We start from the raw sequence: 12,849 nt of genomic DNA, 5'->3' as shown, positions 1-12,849 counted from the left end.
GAATCTCACGGGCATCCATCTTGGAACTGCTCGAAAACAGAGTGCCGCACAAACGGGTACGTGCCCACAAAGACCATTTGCAGCAATGTGTAACACCATTGGCCATAGGATGGTATAGTGATATCGTTATGTGTTCTATTGCCCTTTCCCTTAAGAATGAGTGAAATTCAGCAGAGGTAAATTGGGCTTCAGAGACAATCTCCTTTGGATCACCTTCTCTGTTGAATATTTCACACAGAAAATATATTATCCTCCCAGTTGTAACGCTATCTTCAATGACACCCCACTCCACACATTTTGAGGTGTAGTCTAACAGCACCACAATGTACATCTTAGATCTATCCAGATTCTTGTACGGTCCCATTATGTCAATCGCCAATTTGGACCAGACCTGCTCAGGTATCATCACAGGTTGCAGAGGAGTCTTCCTCACTCTCTGTGCCTTGTCACTTGCAGCACAAGTAATACAATTCTTGACCGATTCCTCCATGTCCATCCACATTCCTGGACACCAATAACTGTTTCTTACCCTTCTTTTAGTGAGATCCCTGCCCACATGTCCCTCATGAGCTAATGATATGATCTTCTCTCTGAGACTGGCAGGAGGAATGATTCTATCACCCCGGTACACATGTGATGCATCTATAGGGATTTCATCCTTCACTTGAGAGCACCCTCATTACTTACAGCTCTCCTGAGACTCCCTTGTTCTGGGTCTTCATCTTCTGCTTTACACCCTCCTCCTTAGATATGCTTGGGTTCACCATGGCTACAATATCATCTAGGTCACTACTGGATTCATCCTGACCACATACCGAATCCCACGGTAACCTTGAGAAACAATCTGCTACCATGTTGAGTTTGCCATAGTATAATTTATGCATATGTTATATTGCATAATGTCTAGTGTCCAGTGTCCAGCGTCGAATCCTTCGCAAAATGAGATGCAGTGTCTTGGATTGTAACACATGCACGAGAGGTTTGTGATCAGTCTTAAGCACTATAGGTAATCCCCACACCAGGTTTTTGAAATGCTCCAGTATCCATTTTACTCCAAGTGCTTCCCTCTCAATTGTTGAATAGTTTAACTCTGCATCCCTCAAAGTTCTTGACGCAAAGGCAATGGGAATTGATCCTGTAGCTTCAACTTGTTCTAAAACTCCCCCCAGGCCGATCTGGCTGGCATCCACTGGTCAAACATACCAAGTGTGGGAGCATTGTTCATCTCTGTCTTCAAATTTTCAAATTCTAGTTTGCATCCATCTGACCATACAAATTTTGCACATTTCTTCATCAACCTTCTCAAGTGCTTAGTTTTCTCAGTGTAGTTGCGTAAAAATTTAGAATAATACTCAGTCATACCTAAAAAACTTCTCAACTGGTCCTTGTTGTTTGGCTCTGGTATGTTCATTATGGAATTAACTAACTCTTTCTTTGGACTTATTCCTTTGGCATTTATTGAGTGACCCACATACGATACTTCTTCCTTCTTTATTTTGCACTTTTCCAACTTCAATGTGAGCCCTCTCTCCTCAATTACTTGCAGCACCCCCACCAGCTTAGCATCATGTTCTTCTTCAGACTCCGCCGAAACCAGAATGTCATCTTGGAAGCAATATACTCCTTTGATGCCTCCAAATAAGTGTGACATGAGCCTCAGGAAGACAGCTGCGGCCGAGGCAAGGCCAAAAGGCATCCTCCTGAACATGAAAGCACCCAGTGGAGTGACAAACAATGTTAAATGCTTGGATTCCTCTTCCAGTTCTATTAGGTCGTATGCCGAGGAGAGGTCTAATGTGGTGAAATATTTTGCCGGAGCCATTGTTGTCAGTAATTCTCCTATGTTTGGTAGCAGATGTCTGTCCACTCAAATGTTCTTATTTAAATCTCTTAAATCCACACACATCCTTATAGCTCCATCAGGTTTCTTCACCAGAACGATGGGGGACAACCATTCAGGGCTTTCTATAGGTTCTTTTATCCCTTGCTCACATAGCCTGGTAAGTTCCATCCGCAGCGCTTCTTTGGTTCCAATGGGAATCCCTCTTACCTTGTGTGTCACAGGTTTCGCTCCTTTTATGAGTATTATTCTATGCTGAAACCCATTCAAGAGTCCAATGGAATTGTTAAATACTTTGGGAAATTGTTTAGCCAAGGCACTCTTGATGTATCACTCTTCCTTCAACACGCTCAAAATGGGAACTTCCTCACCTGGGTGAATTCTAACTCGAAGGGTGGCTTGTTCTTTCCATCCAACCACAGAAGACCCATTCCTAGCCACATACAGTTCACAGTAAGTCTCTCTCTCCTGAAAGCGTAATTTCACCCAAGTGTTACCTAAAATGCCTATTGGTGCTTTACCATATCCTGTTGCTCTCACTCAGGCACACATAAGTTCTCCAGGCTTGCCCTTTAACTCTCCAGTAAACACATCTATATCTACCATTGTGTATGGCGATCCAGTGTCCACCATGATAGGTATAGGCACTCCATTGATATGCTTGGTCACCCAAGGTCCTTTGTTCATTTTCTTTGTTTCAACTGTGAGAATGTGTACATGTTGGGCATCATCATCAACAATAGATAACATACTGTTATGTCGTTTGCTCTCCTCAATTGACTTGACGACATTGTGTTGATACCTGTTTATCCATTGTTGTAATTGTGTATATCTCCCTCTACCATGAATATTCCTACACACTTTGGCAAAATGACCAAGGTGACCACACTTATAGCATTCAATCGCTGCTGCAGGGCGCTCTTTTTCAGGGTTAACATGTTTGTACCATTCACACTTTTGGCAGCGATTTTGGATTTGACCTCTGTAACTAGTCTCTCTTTCTCTCATGGGATATGTTTTTAAATTACCGACAGCCATCTTCCTTATCAATGCCACCAAGGATTCATCACTGTCCTCTTTTTCTTTTCTTTCCTCTTGGATGGACTTCACTTCTTTCACATTGTTGTTCTCAAATCTCTCCTTCATGCATCGCTCCCCCATCTCCATTGTCCAAGCAATTTCCAGCGCCTGTTCCAGCGATGGATCCTTAGCATGCCATAGTCTTTGTTGGATGCGGGAGTCAGCCACATTAAGTACTAACTGATCTCTCAGATACTCATCGGCGACACCTGTAAACTTACATGTGGACATGAGATTCCTTAAAGCAGCCATATAAGTATCTATGGATTCATTATTCAATTGACAACTCGAAAAGAATCTATATCTTTCCAACACAATATTGGTCTTGTTTCCAAAATGCTTTGCTAATATTTCCCCAAATCACTTTAAAATTTGTGGTTGTTATCACCAGAGCTCCCATAGTATCATCCAAATCAGGAAGGGCTCTAAATATTCTCAACCCTTCTGCTCCTATACAATTTAACAGCGTGTCCTCCTTTAGGTCGTCATTATACATGGCTCCACCAATGGCTCTCAGATATACCTGGAACCCATCCACCCATTGTTCCCAGGGACATATGGGGTTCCCAGGTTGAGGCAGGAATTCAATTGGTGCGGTCACACGTTGCATAACCATTTCAGATCAATGCCTACTGTTCAAATAGCAATGTTAAACAATTTAGCAAAGTAAAACTTGCTAAAAACGCTTTTGCCGTGGTGGCACTTTTATAAATTCATGATTTTTTTTTTGTGGTCTATTCTTCTGCCATGCTGTGATCATGTATTCATATTTTACTCTTAGCCAGTTTGGTTTCTCAGGCATAACAGTGCGTTCTTTCCTTCTTTCCTTTTCCTTTTATTTCCCTCTTTTTATTGATTTGAACTGTTCAGTCAATTTAGCATTTAGCTCATTTGACCAAACAACGTGTACAAAGCCACTCCTTTGTTCTTCAACTTAACCTAGATACACATGTGCAAGTTGTGATATCTAGAAATCCTCAGTTCACTTATGTAGCTGTTCGTAATACGAGTCATCCGTTTGTTGCTGTAGCAACAACAAACATTTCCACAAAATGGCCGCCACACTTATGCACGCACGAGGGTCCTTTCCTCTAGTGCAGCGGTTGAGGATTCATAAGATGCACCTTCCTGCTGCTACCTCGCGCAGCTAAAAAACACGCTTCTTGACAAAATCTGAATGCACGTCGAAGGATACCAGTCAGGGACACCTTCTCATCCGGTGCCTCACGCTGTTCGTTCTGCAGCGCTGAAGCTGTTCATCTCAGATGCCATCCTCAGTCAAGGTTACTGCCGATGCTCAGCACCCTCTATCCCCAGAGGGCTTACCAATCCGAAAGTGCTTTACCTCGTCGCCAATGTTGTAATACTTTATAAAGATGCACATTATAGGAGGAACGATTTCTTCTACATGTTTATTCAAAGTAAGCCCCAGCAGTCGCAGCCACCGGAGAAATCACAGATTGATTGAATGGTTCTAGAACACCCGTGTTCCAGAACCATTCAGACACTACATCGGAAATGGAATCTCAGAAATTCCCTATATAACACTCACTAGCTTGGATGATGCCCAATTATGATTAACCTTATCACGTGGAACATAAAGGTCTGTGGGGCCCCATTAAAAGGGCACAGGTGCTTACTCACCCGAGGAGACTCGAAGCGCACATGGCCCTTTTCCAGGAGACGCACCTTTCATCGAAGGATGCAAAGAGGCGGAAGAAGCAATGGGTTGGTTGGGTGTGCGCAACACCTGTTCTGGGCTGGAAAGGGGGTGTAGCATCGTCTTCCACAAATCCCTCTTGGTCTGCATTGGTAAGGTCAGAGGGGAGGAGTATGGCAGATGGTTACTGGTGGAGAGCTCAGTTTATGAGGTCCAGGTAACCATATTGAATATCTGTGCCCCTAATCAACCAATTGGGTTGGTGCAAACGTTAACGTCCCTGAATATGATAATAGGAGGTGCTGGCAATCTTCCGTTGGATTGCTTTATTGATAGAATATCACAAGTCAGCTTCAAATCTTCCAACATGCACAAAGCATTTAGCAGCTTATTCAGAGTAATAACTTGGAAGATGTGTGGAGGCTCTGTAATCCATCAGCATTGGAGTATACATTCTTTTCACCGGTGTATGCTTCACTCGAGAATTTGATATGTTTTTTGAGGCCTTATGAAGAGTGTTTAGGACATATATTTGGTCAATAGTCATATTGGATCATGCACCTGTAACTATGTCCTTGGAGAGAGGGGTGTACAGTTCGGCCACCAATAGCAGGAGGCATCCAATACGGATTTGCTGGGATCTGAAGCATTCATAGACTCAATAGGACAATTCACTAGAGAATTCTTCCAGTTCCATGAAGTCAGGGGGGTCAGACCCTAGCGTAATATGAGACACCTACAAGCCCACACTTAAGAGGACACAATATATGGTACACAGTGGGTAGAAATAAGGCAGCGATAGGGGCTGAGTGTGAGAAGGGGACGCAAATAAGGCAGGCGCTCTGCTATGCAAGTATTTAAAGGCCTGTAGACAAAATAATAAAGTCTCGACATTGAAAGTGGCAGGCGACGCAATCTTCAAGGATAACAATATTGTTAGTTTGCAAAAATGTATGAATCCCTCTACTCCCCCGAATTTAACCCACTGGATGCTTTGATAGACTAATTAGTGGACTGTAGTCCTCATACATGCCAGGATCATATCACTCAGGAGGTATCTGGGTTGTTGGAACAAGATATTTCCATAGCTGAAATAATGGAGGCTATTAGTAAACTTAAGAAAGGCAAGGCGCTAGGGCCCGATGTGCTGCCCATTGATTTCTGCTATATGTTTAAGGAGGCATTAGCGCCCAGATTACAAAGGTTATTTGTGCATTACACAGCAGGGAAGGTTACTAGGGGTACATTTTATGAGGCCATGATTAATGTAATTCCCAAGACCGGGAGAAATAACAGGAACGTCAGGAATTACAGACCCGTCTCACTAATCAATGAGGAGGCAAAAATGTATGCCAAAGCACTTACCTTCAGGTTGGACCAAATACTACATGGACCAAACTGGGTTTTTTTAAAGGCAGACTTTCTGTTACGCTCACCTGGTATCCACGGGACGCCACCCAGCCCTGGTTGGATGATTTGCACTCTCAAACCTTCTCCCGGTCCCTTGGTAAGGCTTCTGGTTAAAGATGAACATTTGCTTGAACATTTGCTGACTCCATTTTGTTTTCTTCTATAGCCTGATTGACACTACCAAATTTGGCTCGACTCCGCCGCACTGGGATTGGCCTGTCTTCTGGCCCATTCATTGGATTCTGCATTTTAAACAGAACACACGCGCATCGCGCACGCGCGCATCTCGGCCAAGTACCAAGTTAAGTACTGCTTGGCCACAGTTTCTGTTGCTGCTGCTGACTCTGCTGTGTGCTCCTACTGAAGCTCTGTGTTTTCCTGTGGCGGAGAAGCGATTGGAGAACTGATTCTATCAGGTGACTGATTATCCACATTGTATTCTGCCTTGCCCAAGCAACGCTCGAACATTTGCTGACTCCACTTAGTTTTCTTATATAGCCTGATTGACTCTACCAAATTTGGCCCGACTCCGCCGCACTGGAATTGGCCTGTCTTCTGGCCCATTCATTGGATTCTGCATTTTAAACAGAACACACACGCATCGCGCGCGCGCATCTCGGGCAAGTACCGAGTTGAGTACCATTTGGCCGCTTAGCCGCGCAGCCACGGTGCCTCGGTAGAGCTTAATTCCTATATCACTTGGATTATTGAAAGCAGACACTAATATTATATTTTCTTTCAGGTGAGACAGGTTGCGAATACGCATATTTGTTTTGTTTTTTTGCATAAGCTTTTGTTACTGTCTGTTTCACTGGGAGAGCATTCTGTTGTGCCTCACACTGTTACTTGTTTTTGTAAGTATTTTTTTCATTTATGACTGCTTATTCCTCATATAAGCAAACAAGAGATAAGCCGCCTATAGTACCATTTTCATTAGTGTCTCAATTTGACCTTTCAACACACCCACCTTCACTTGAATCTGCCTTATTACTTCAAAACGTTTTTTCTGCCTCATCTGTCACCCCACGGTCTGCCAACAAGCAAACAAGATTTCCATTTAACTTCCAAAATAATAGACCTGGCATCTCACCGCTGTCTCCTGTGACCATCTCATCATGTGACTCACATACGCTTTCCCCTCTACCATCAGGAAACCTAATGTTTCACAATGTACACCCTTGAGGCGAGTTAACACTCAACCAATCTCAGACTTGACCATGATGGAATCTACCAAAAATTGTCACATTTTGCATACTTCGAAGTTGTCCATCTCCCCAATTGCATTTCCTCAACTATTATCTGATTCAGTTGCGCTTTCAATCCACGCTAGTACACGTGTGTCTGATCCCTCTTCCCGAGGGGCTGACTGCATATCTAGTGTCACGTCTGCAATTTGTGACTCTTCTCATGTGAACGAATTGCCAATGCTCAAATCTTTTGCAATGCCAACTCCTTGACCTAATAACCCCTATCCAATTGATACCTCGGCGCAAACTATCCTAATGATTCCACCAGCGCTTACAGCACTTAACACCGCTGTATATAGTCTGTGTAAACTTTTTGAATCACTTGATTCCAAAGTCACTCGTCAAGCTCTCCAATTTGAAGACTTGATGAAATGGCTGTCATCACAGCAGTTGTCTAAAATGGCCCAAAGTCATGAATGCCCTGAAGAGTCTGTTATCCTGATTTCTAGACACATGGATGGCGGTGACATAAATGTATCCAACGTACAAACACCGTCTCAAATTTCTTTGGTGGTGTCTCCTGCTGTCTTGGCTCCCTGCCCTCTTCCGCTAATCTCGGGCATAATAGGCCCTGTGGCGTCTCATGTGGAAAAACCCACTCCTTTGATACCAACTCCAATTTTGGGTAATGAAGCTCCCCCTCGAGTTACGGTGACGCCTCACTTGCAACCCATTGTGCCTGACGGGCAAAGTCACCTACAACAACTGAAATCTAGAAACCCAAAGCTCAATAATAATAAAAGAAAAACAAAAAAAATCTGCTATTCCAATAAAAAAACAAAAAATATGATCGAACAAAGAACCCAAAAAGTATTCTTAATACTTTCTTTAAAGTACTTGGTAAACCGGCATCTTTGCCTGTAGCACTTCAACCCATCACTATTGCCCCTGGCAATTCAGAGCAAGCCAACACAGCGGGAGTGACCCACCAGTCCCCACTTTCAACCACCAACATCAGTGCAAATCCAAAGTCAACTGCAAGACTTTCCCCTTTATCACAAGTAGTCCACTCTCTGCGTGAGGTGCAGGCATTCTCTTCTCAAGAGCCAAACATAATTCCCAGTTTCTCTGCATGTGGCAAGTCAATTCTAAATGCTGATCAACAAATATCAGCTAACCCTGAAAATGCCAGTGCCATTACAGCTGTCAATGGTTCCTTCCTCAATCACAACAGCCTCGCTCAGTGGACTCCTCCGGGCCTCAGACCATAACTGATGAACTTAAAAAAAGAGTGGACGAATATTTAACCATCAATCTTGCTAAGACATTTGCTCAAATAGTTGGCCAGGCTCCATGTCCGTCTGATGTGTCACGAGGTGCCAATAACTCGTCTGGCCCTCCGCCATCTTCTCATTCGGCTAATTCCAGGGATGCTCAGATGCAAAGGAATGCATGGTCATCCGATCGCCCTGGTACTCCAACCACTCTGAAATGGTCTTCCCGCAAACCTGAAATCCGGTTGCCCTCACGTCATTTACATCCACAACGTGCTAAGTTTCATACACTGATCTTAAAATGTAGGGAGGGAAATCACCCCGTGTATGACCTAAATCGGCAAAGTGTGTTGAAAATATTTGGCAAAATAGAAGATCTGTGTAACATCTCTACGTCAGACATAGACCAGATTGAATTTTTAACTGATTCACCACTTTCTATAGCCAGACTTTGGATTCCTTCAGGCCTGGTTTGGCATGCAATTTGGCACAGTAAAACGCTCCTGTTTGACATGGGATTCCTGCTAGTGGAGGACCCGGAATATCCCTTACTGAAATCCAAATCATCCGCAACAATGCCAAAGATTTATCAAGGAATGCGTTGTGAAACAAGAGAGAATTGGTTGGCTGAGAGCTCACAGCAGTAACAATTCAAATGTACCACCTTAACAAAAATAAATGTTCTTAGCTGGAATTCTAGAGGCCATAGCCACATGTCTACCTCATTTAGAGAGCTGTGTGATTCTTACCACATCATAACGTTGCAAGAGACCTGGCTAACTAATCTCCCACTCTGGGATAATTACGAATTGTCACTGATTCCAGCCATCCCTACGGGAGGTAGACCATCATCGGGATTACTTGTTGCTGTAAACATCAAGGCTGGTTTTTCCATTGTGCAATGGGCCTCCGTAGGATCACACATACAGCTAGTCAAGATCATCCATGGTGCGCAAACTCTAGCCGCGATTAACATATATAGAAATGTTGTTAGCATGCCTGATGAAATCTTTTTTGCTGGGCTTAGTGACACCTTACAGCTTATTGCACTGGATAATATGATAACGTATACCATCGTATTGGGAGATCTAAATTTAGATTGTTGGAAGAATAGGCCTCAAAGCCAAGTAGTGTCAAAGTGGATGGCACTCATGAGTGAGCGAAATTATTATATGGTAAACGGTTCAGTTCAGGGTGATGTCCCAGCCTACTATACATGGCATCGCGGCTCATTTACAAGCATAATTTACTACATCTTTGTCCACTTCAAACTATTTCAAAAGATTGAATCATTAACCATCAAAGAGCACCCTAAGAGTGATCACAGTTTGTTGATCCTTCAGATTAATCTGGTTATGTTGCCAGAATGCAGCAATGCCTGTTATAATGGTAATCTGGAAGTCAACAGTTCGCGTTCACGACTCAGATGGAACCTGAATAAACTGAATGAGTTTGAACACATGGTTAATGATAACTTGAAAACACTTGATAGAAATGAGTATACAGACTTGTTATGTTCTTTTGCCCAAACAGTCACAATTCCTCAGCGCAACATTATCAGACATCCACATGCATTTGACCCTTCAACATCAAAAAGAAGAGCTGAATTCAGGGTTACTGAAAAACAAATTTTAATGTCAACATCACCGCTTAAATGGGCTAAACTTAAATCTGCTAAATACAGATACAAGAACTGGCTGCGTGCCCGAAAGTCAATTCTATTCTAGCAAGATAGTGAAGTCATGGCGCATGCAATGCGCAAAAAGAATTCCTCTGGAATGTGGTATTTGTTAAACAATCACACCGGCCACCAGCGGGCAGATGCTCAACTCAATGGAGTATCGGAGTAAGCATGGGTTGAACATTTTTCAAAGCTTTATGCTGACCCAAAGTTTGCAGAATGCATTTATGAATTAGCAACTATAGCACCTTGGCAGGTGGAAGCCTCCCACGAAACAATTTATTATATCATACAAAAGACCAGTTCTTCGAGGGCAGAAGGTCCAGATAGACTATTGAATCAAATGTTCAAAACATATCCACAGACATGGGCCCATATATTGTCCGCAATATTTAAAGACATATTATACACATGTATCATCTCGTTGTCTTCGAGGTCCTCCATAATTATTCCTTTATTTAAGAAAGGTGATCGAACTGTCCCAGCGAACTACCGCCCTATAGCGTTGTTAGACACCCCTGGTAAGATCTTTACTAGGTTTGTACTTTGTGAATTGAACAACTGGACAAGGACCTGTCACTTTCGTGACGCTAATCAGATGGGGTTTATTGCGGGTATGAGAACGAACATCAACCTACTGTCCCTTAATGCCATTAAAGCCCAATGCCAGGAGACCAAGCAACAGGTCTTTTTTGCGTTTATTGATCTCAACGCAGCTTTCGATTCAGTCAGCCGCCTTTTACTAGTGAATACATTAAAAAGAGACAATTGTCCGATTGCATTGCAAGAAATCATTCATTCATTACATCATGCAAAATCTGTCAGAATTCAAATGACCTTAGATGGACTTCTGTCAAAAAGAATTCCAACATTTCGGGGACTAAAGCAGGGGTGCTCTTTTGCCTCTGCTGTTTTCAACTATTATATACATGATGTCAAAGAGCCGCTGTCAAAGGTCACCTCTGACTCCCCCAAGTTGAACAACCAACAAATACAATCACTCATGTACGCCTACGACTTGGTCCTTATTTCTAGGACTCAGGCCGGATTACAGCGCTTACTTGATGCATTTCAGGAATATGTTAAACTGAATGAACTTTCGATTAATCCCACGAAAACGCAGTTTGTACAATACTCCCCTAGACGCGTAGGGCCACTGTTGTTTGTTTGGACCATTGGCTCTACCCCGCTTCGGATTCTACCAAGTTATTGTTACTTGGGCATGATCTTCGATGGGAAGTTGAAAGCACAAGGACAGTTGGAATGGGTGGAGACCAAGTTAACTTCAGCTATGTCCCAAGCCCGCATTATCATGTATAAATATGGCAAATACTTAATATTGCCAGCATGGCATGTTTGGACCAGGAAAATGGTTGCAATATTGCTGTATGGTTTAGAATCTATGCCAACTGAGTCCCCCTTTAAATTCATTCAATGGGAAGCTAAATTCTGGCATTCAGTACTCCACCTGCCCCAATGCACACCGATACCCTGTTTGAGATATAAGCTAGGGTTGCTTTCATTCCAGGTGCATTATAGCTGGCGCCTGTGTTCCTTATTTAGGAAATGCCTGCTATCCACAAATGAAAATGTATTGTTGAAAATTCTCTCGAACTATCAGGCCGATTCATGGAATAATTAGCGCGGCGCAAGTGGGCAAAAATGTGCGAATCGCAGTGGAATAGCGAAAATCGCAGTGCAAGTGCGAAAATCGCACCAAAAGCAGCGCACATCGATTCATGGAAGGCCGTGCGCGAGAAAACCAGCGGATGTGCGATAAAACAGTGCGCGGCGCACGTTGGCGCACAGGCCATCTAACAGCGTGCGCCAGGTCACAGCGAAAATCGCACAGGCCACAGCGAAATTCGCACATAGCGCGGCGCACGCAACAAAAGTAGGCGGAACACGGGCGTAACACTCTGAATGGGGAACAACTTGCCAAAACGTGGGCGTCACGGGGGAAGTACAGGGCACAAGTGCGCGGAACGCCCACACGCTCGCCTACAACACGTATTCATGGAATAGAATAGGGGAAAAAAGCGCACGCTCAAACCAGCGCACAGGCACAAACACGACCGCCACAAGAAAGCAGGCGGTAGCGTCTCTGCGGCTGTAAGAAATGTGCGCCAAAAGGTGCGCCAACAAATAGCACCTATATACTGCCATGATGAATGTCCTATACTGTGGCCCTCCAGGACAAATGACGTGCAAAGGGGTACCCACAAACACGGACACCCGCTGACAAAAAATACGTGTGCGTGTATACCGGGGTGCGCGGGAAGTCTCACACGCGATTTCAGCAGGGTACGTGTATTTCAGGGGTGCGCGGGAAGTTACACACGCGATTTCAGCAGGGTACGTGTATTTCAGGGGTGCGCGGGAAGTTCCACACACGATTGGCCCAGTGCGAGCAGGGTACGTGTATTTCAGGGGTGCGCGGGAAGTTACACACGCGATTCCAGCAAGGTATGTGTATTTCAGGGGTGCGCGGGAAGTTCCACACGCGATTTCAGCAGGGTACGTGTATTTCAGGGGTGCGCGGGAAGTTCCACACACGATTGGCCCAGTGCGAGCAGGGTACGTGTATTTCAGGGGTGCGCGGGAAGTTCCACACGCGATTTCAGCAGGGTACGTGTATTTCAGGGGTGCGCGGGAAGTTCCACACACGATTGGCCCAGTGCGAGCAGGGTACGTGTATTTCAGGGGTGCGCGGGAAG

General features: G+C 44.1%; 1 protein-coding gene across 1 annotated transcript in view; it reads right to left on the bottom strand.

Moving 5' to 3' along the window:
* LOC138467389 (uncharacterized) overlaps positions 1-12,849 on the bottom strand; it is a 623,308-nt gene that overhangs the window by 177,821 nt on the left and 432,638 nt on the right. The window contains 2 exon segments of the mRNA XM_069607343.1: positions 1,204-1,791; positions 2,869-3,129. Of these exon segments, the coding sequence (XP_069463444.1) occupies positions 1,204-1,791; positions 2,869-3,129 (849 nt within the window).

The sequence above is a fragment of the Ambystoma mexicanum genome, chromosome 4q (assembly GCF_040938575.1).
Source record: "Ambystoma mexicanum isolate Mex_15411 chromosome 4q, UKY_AmexF1_1, whole genome shotgun sequence".
NCBI classification, from domain to species: Eukaryota; Metazoa; Chordata; class Amphibia; order Caudata; family Ambystomatidae; genus Ambystoma; species Ambystoma mexicanum.
Note: the sequence above shows the minus strand (reverse complement) of the source record. Positions and strands in the feature narration are given on the sequence as shown.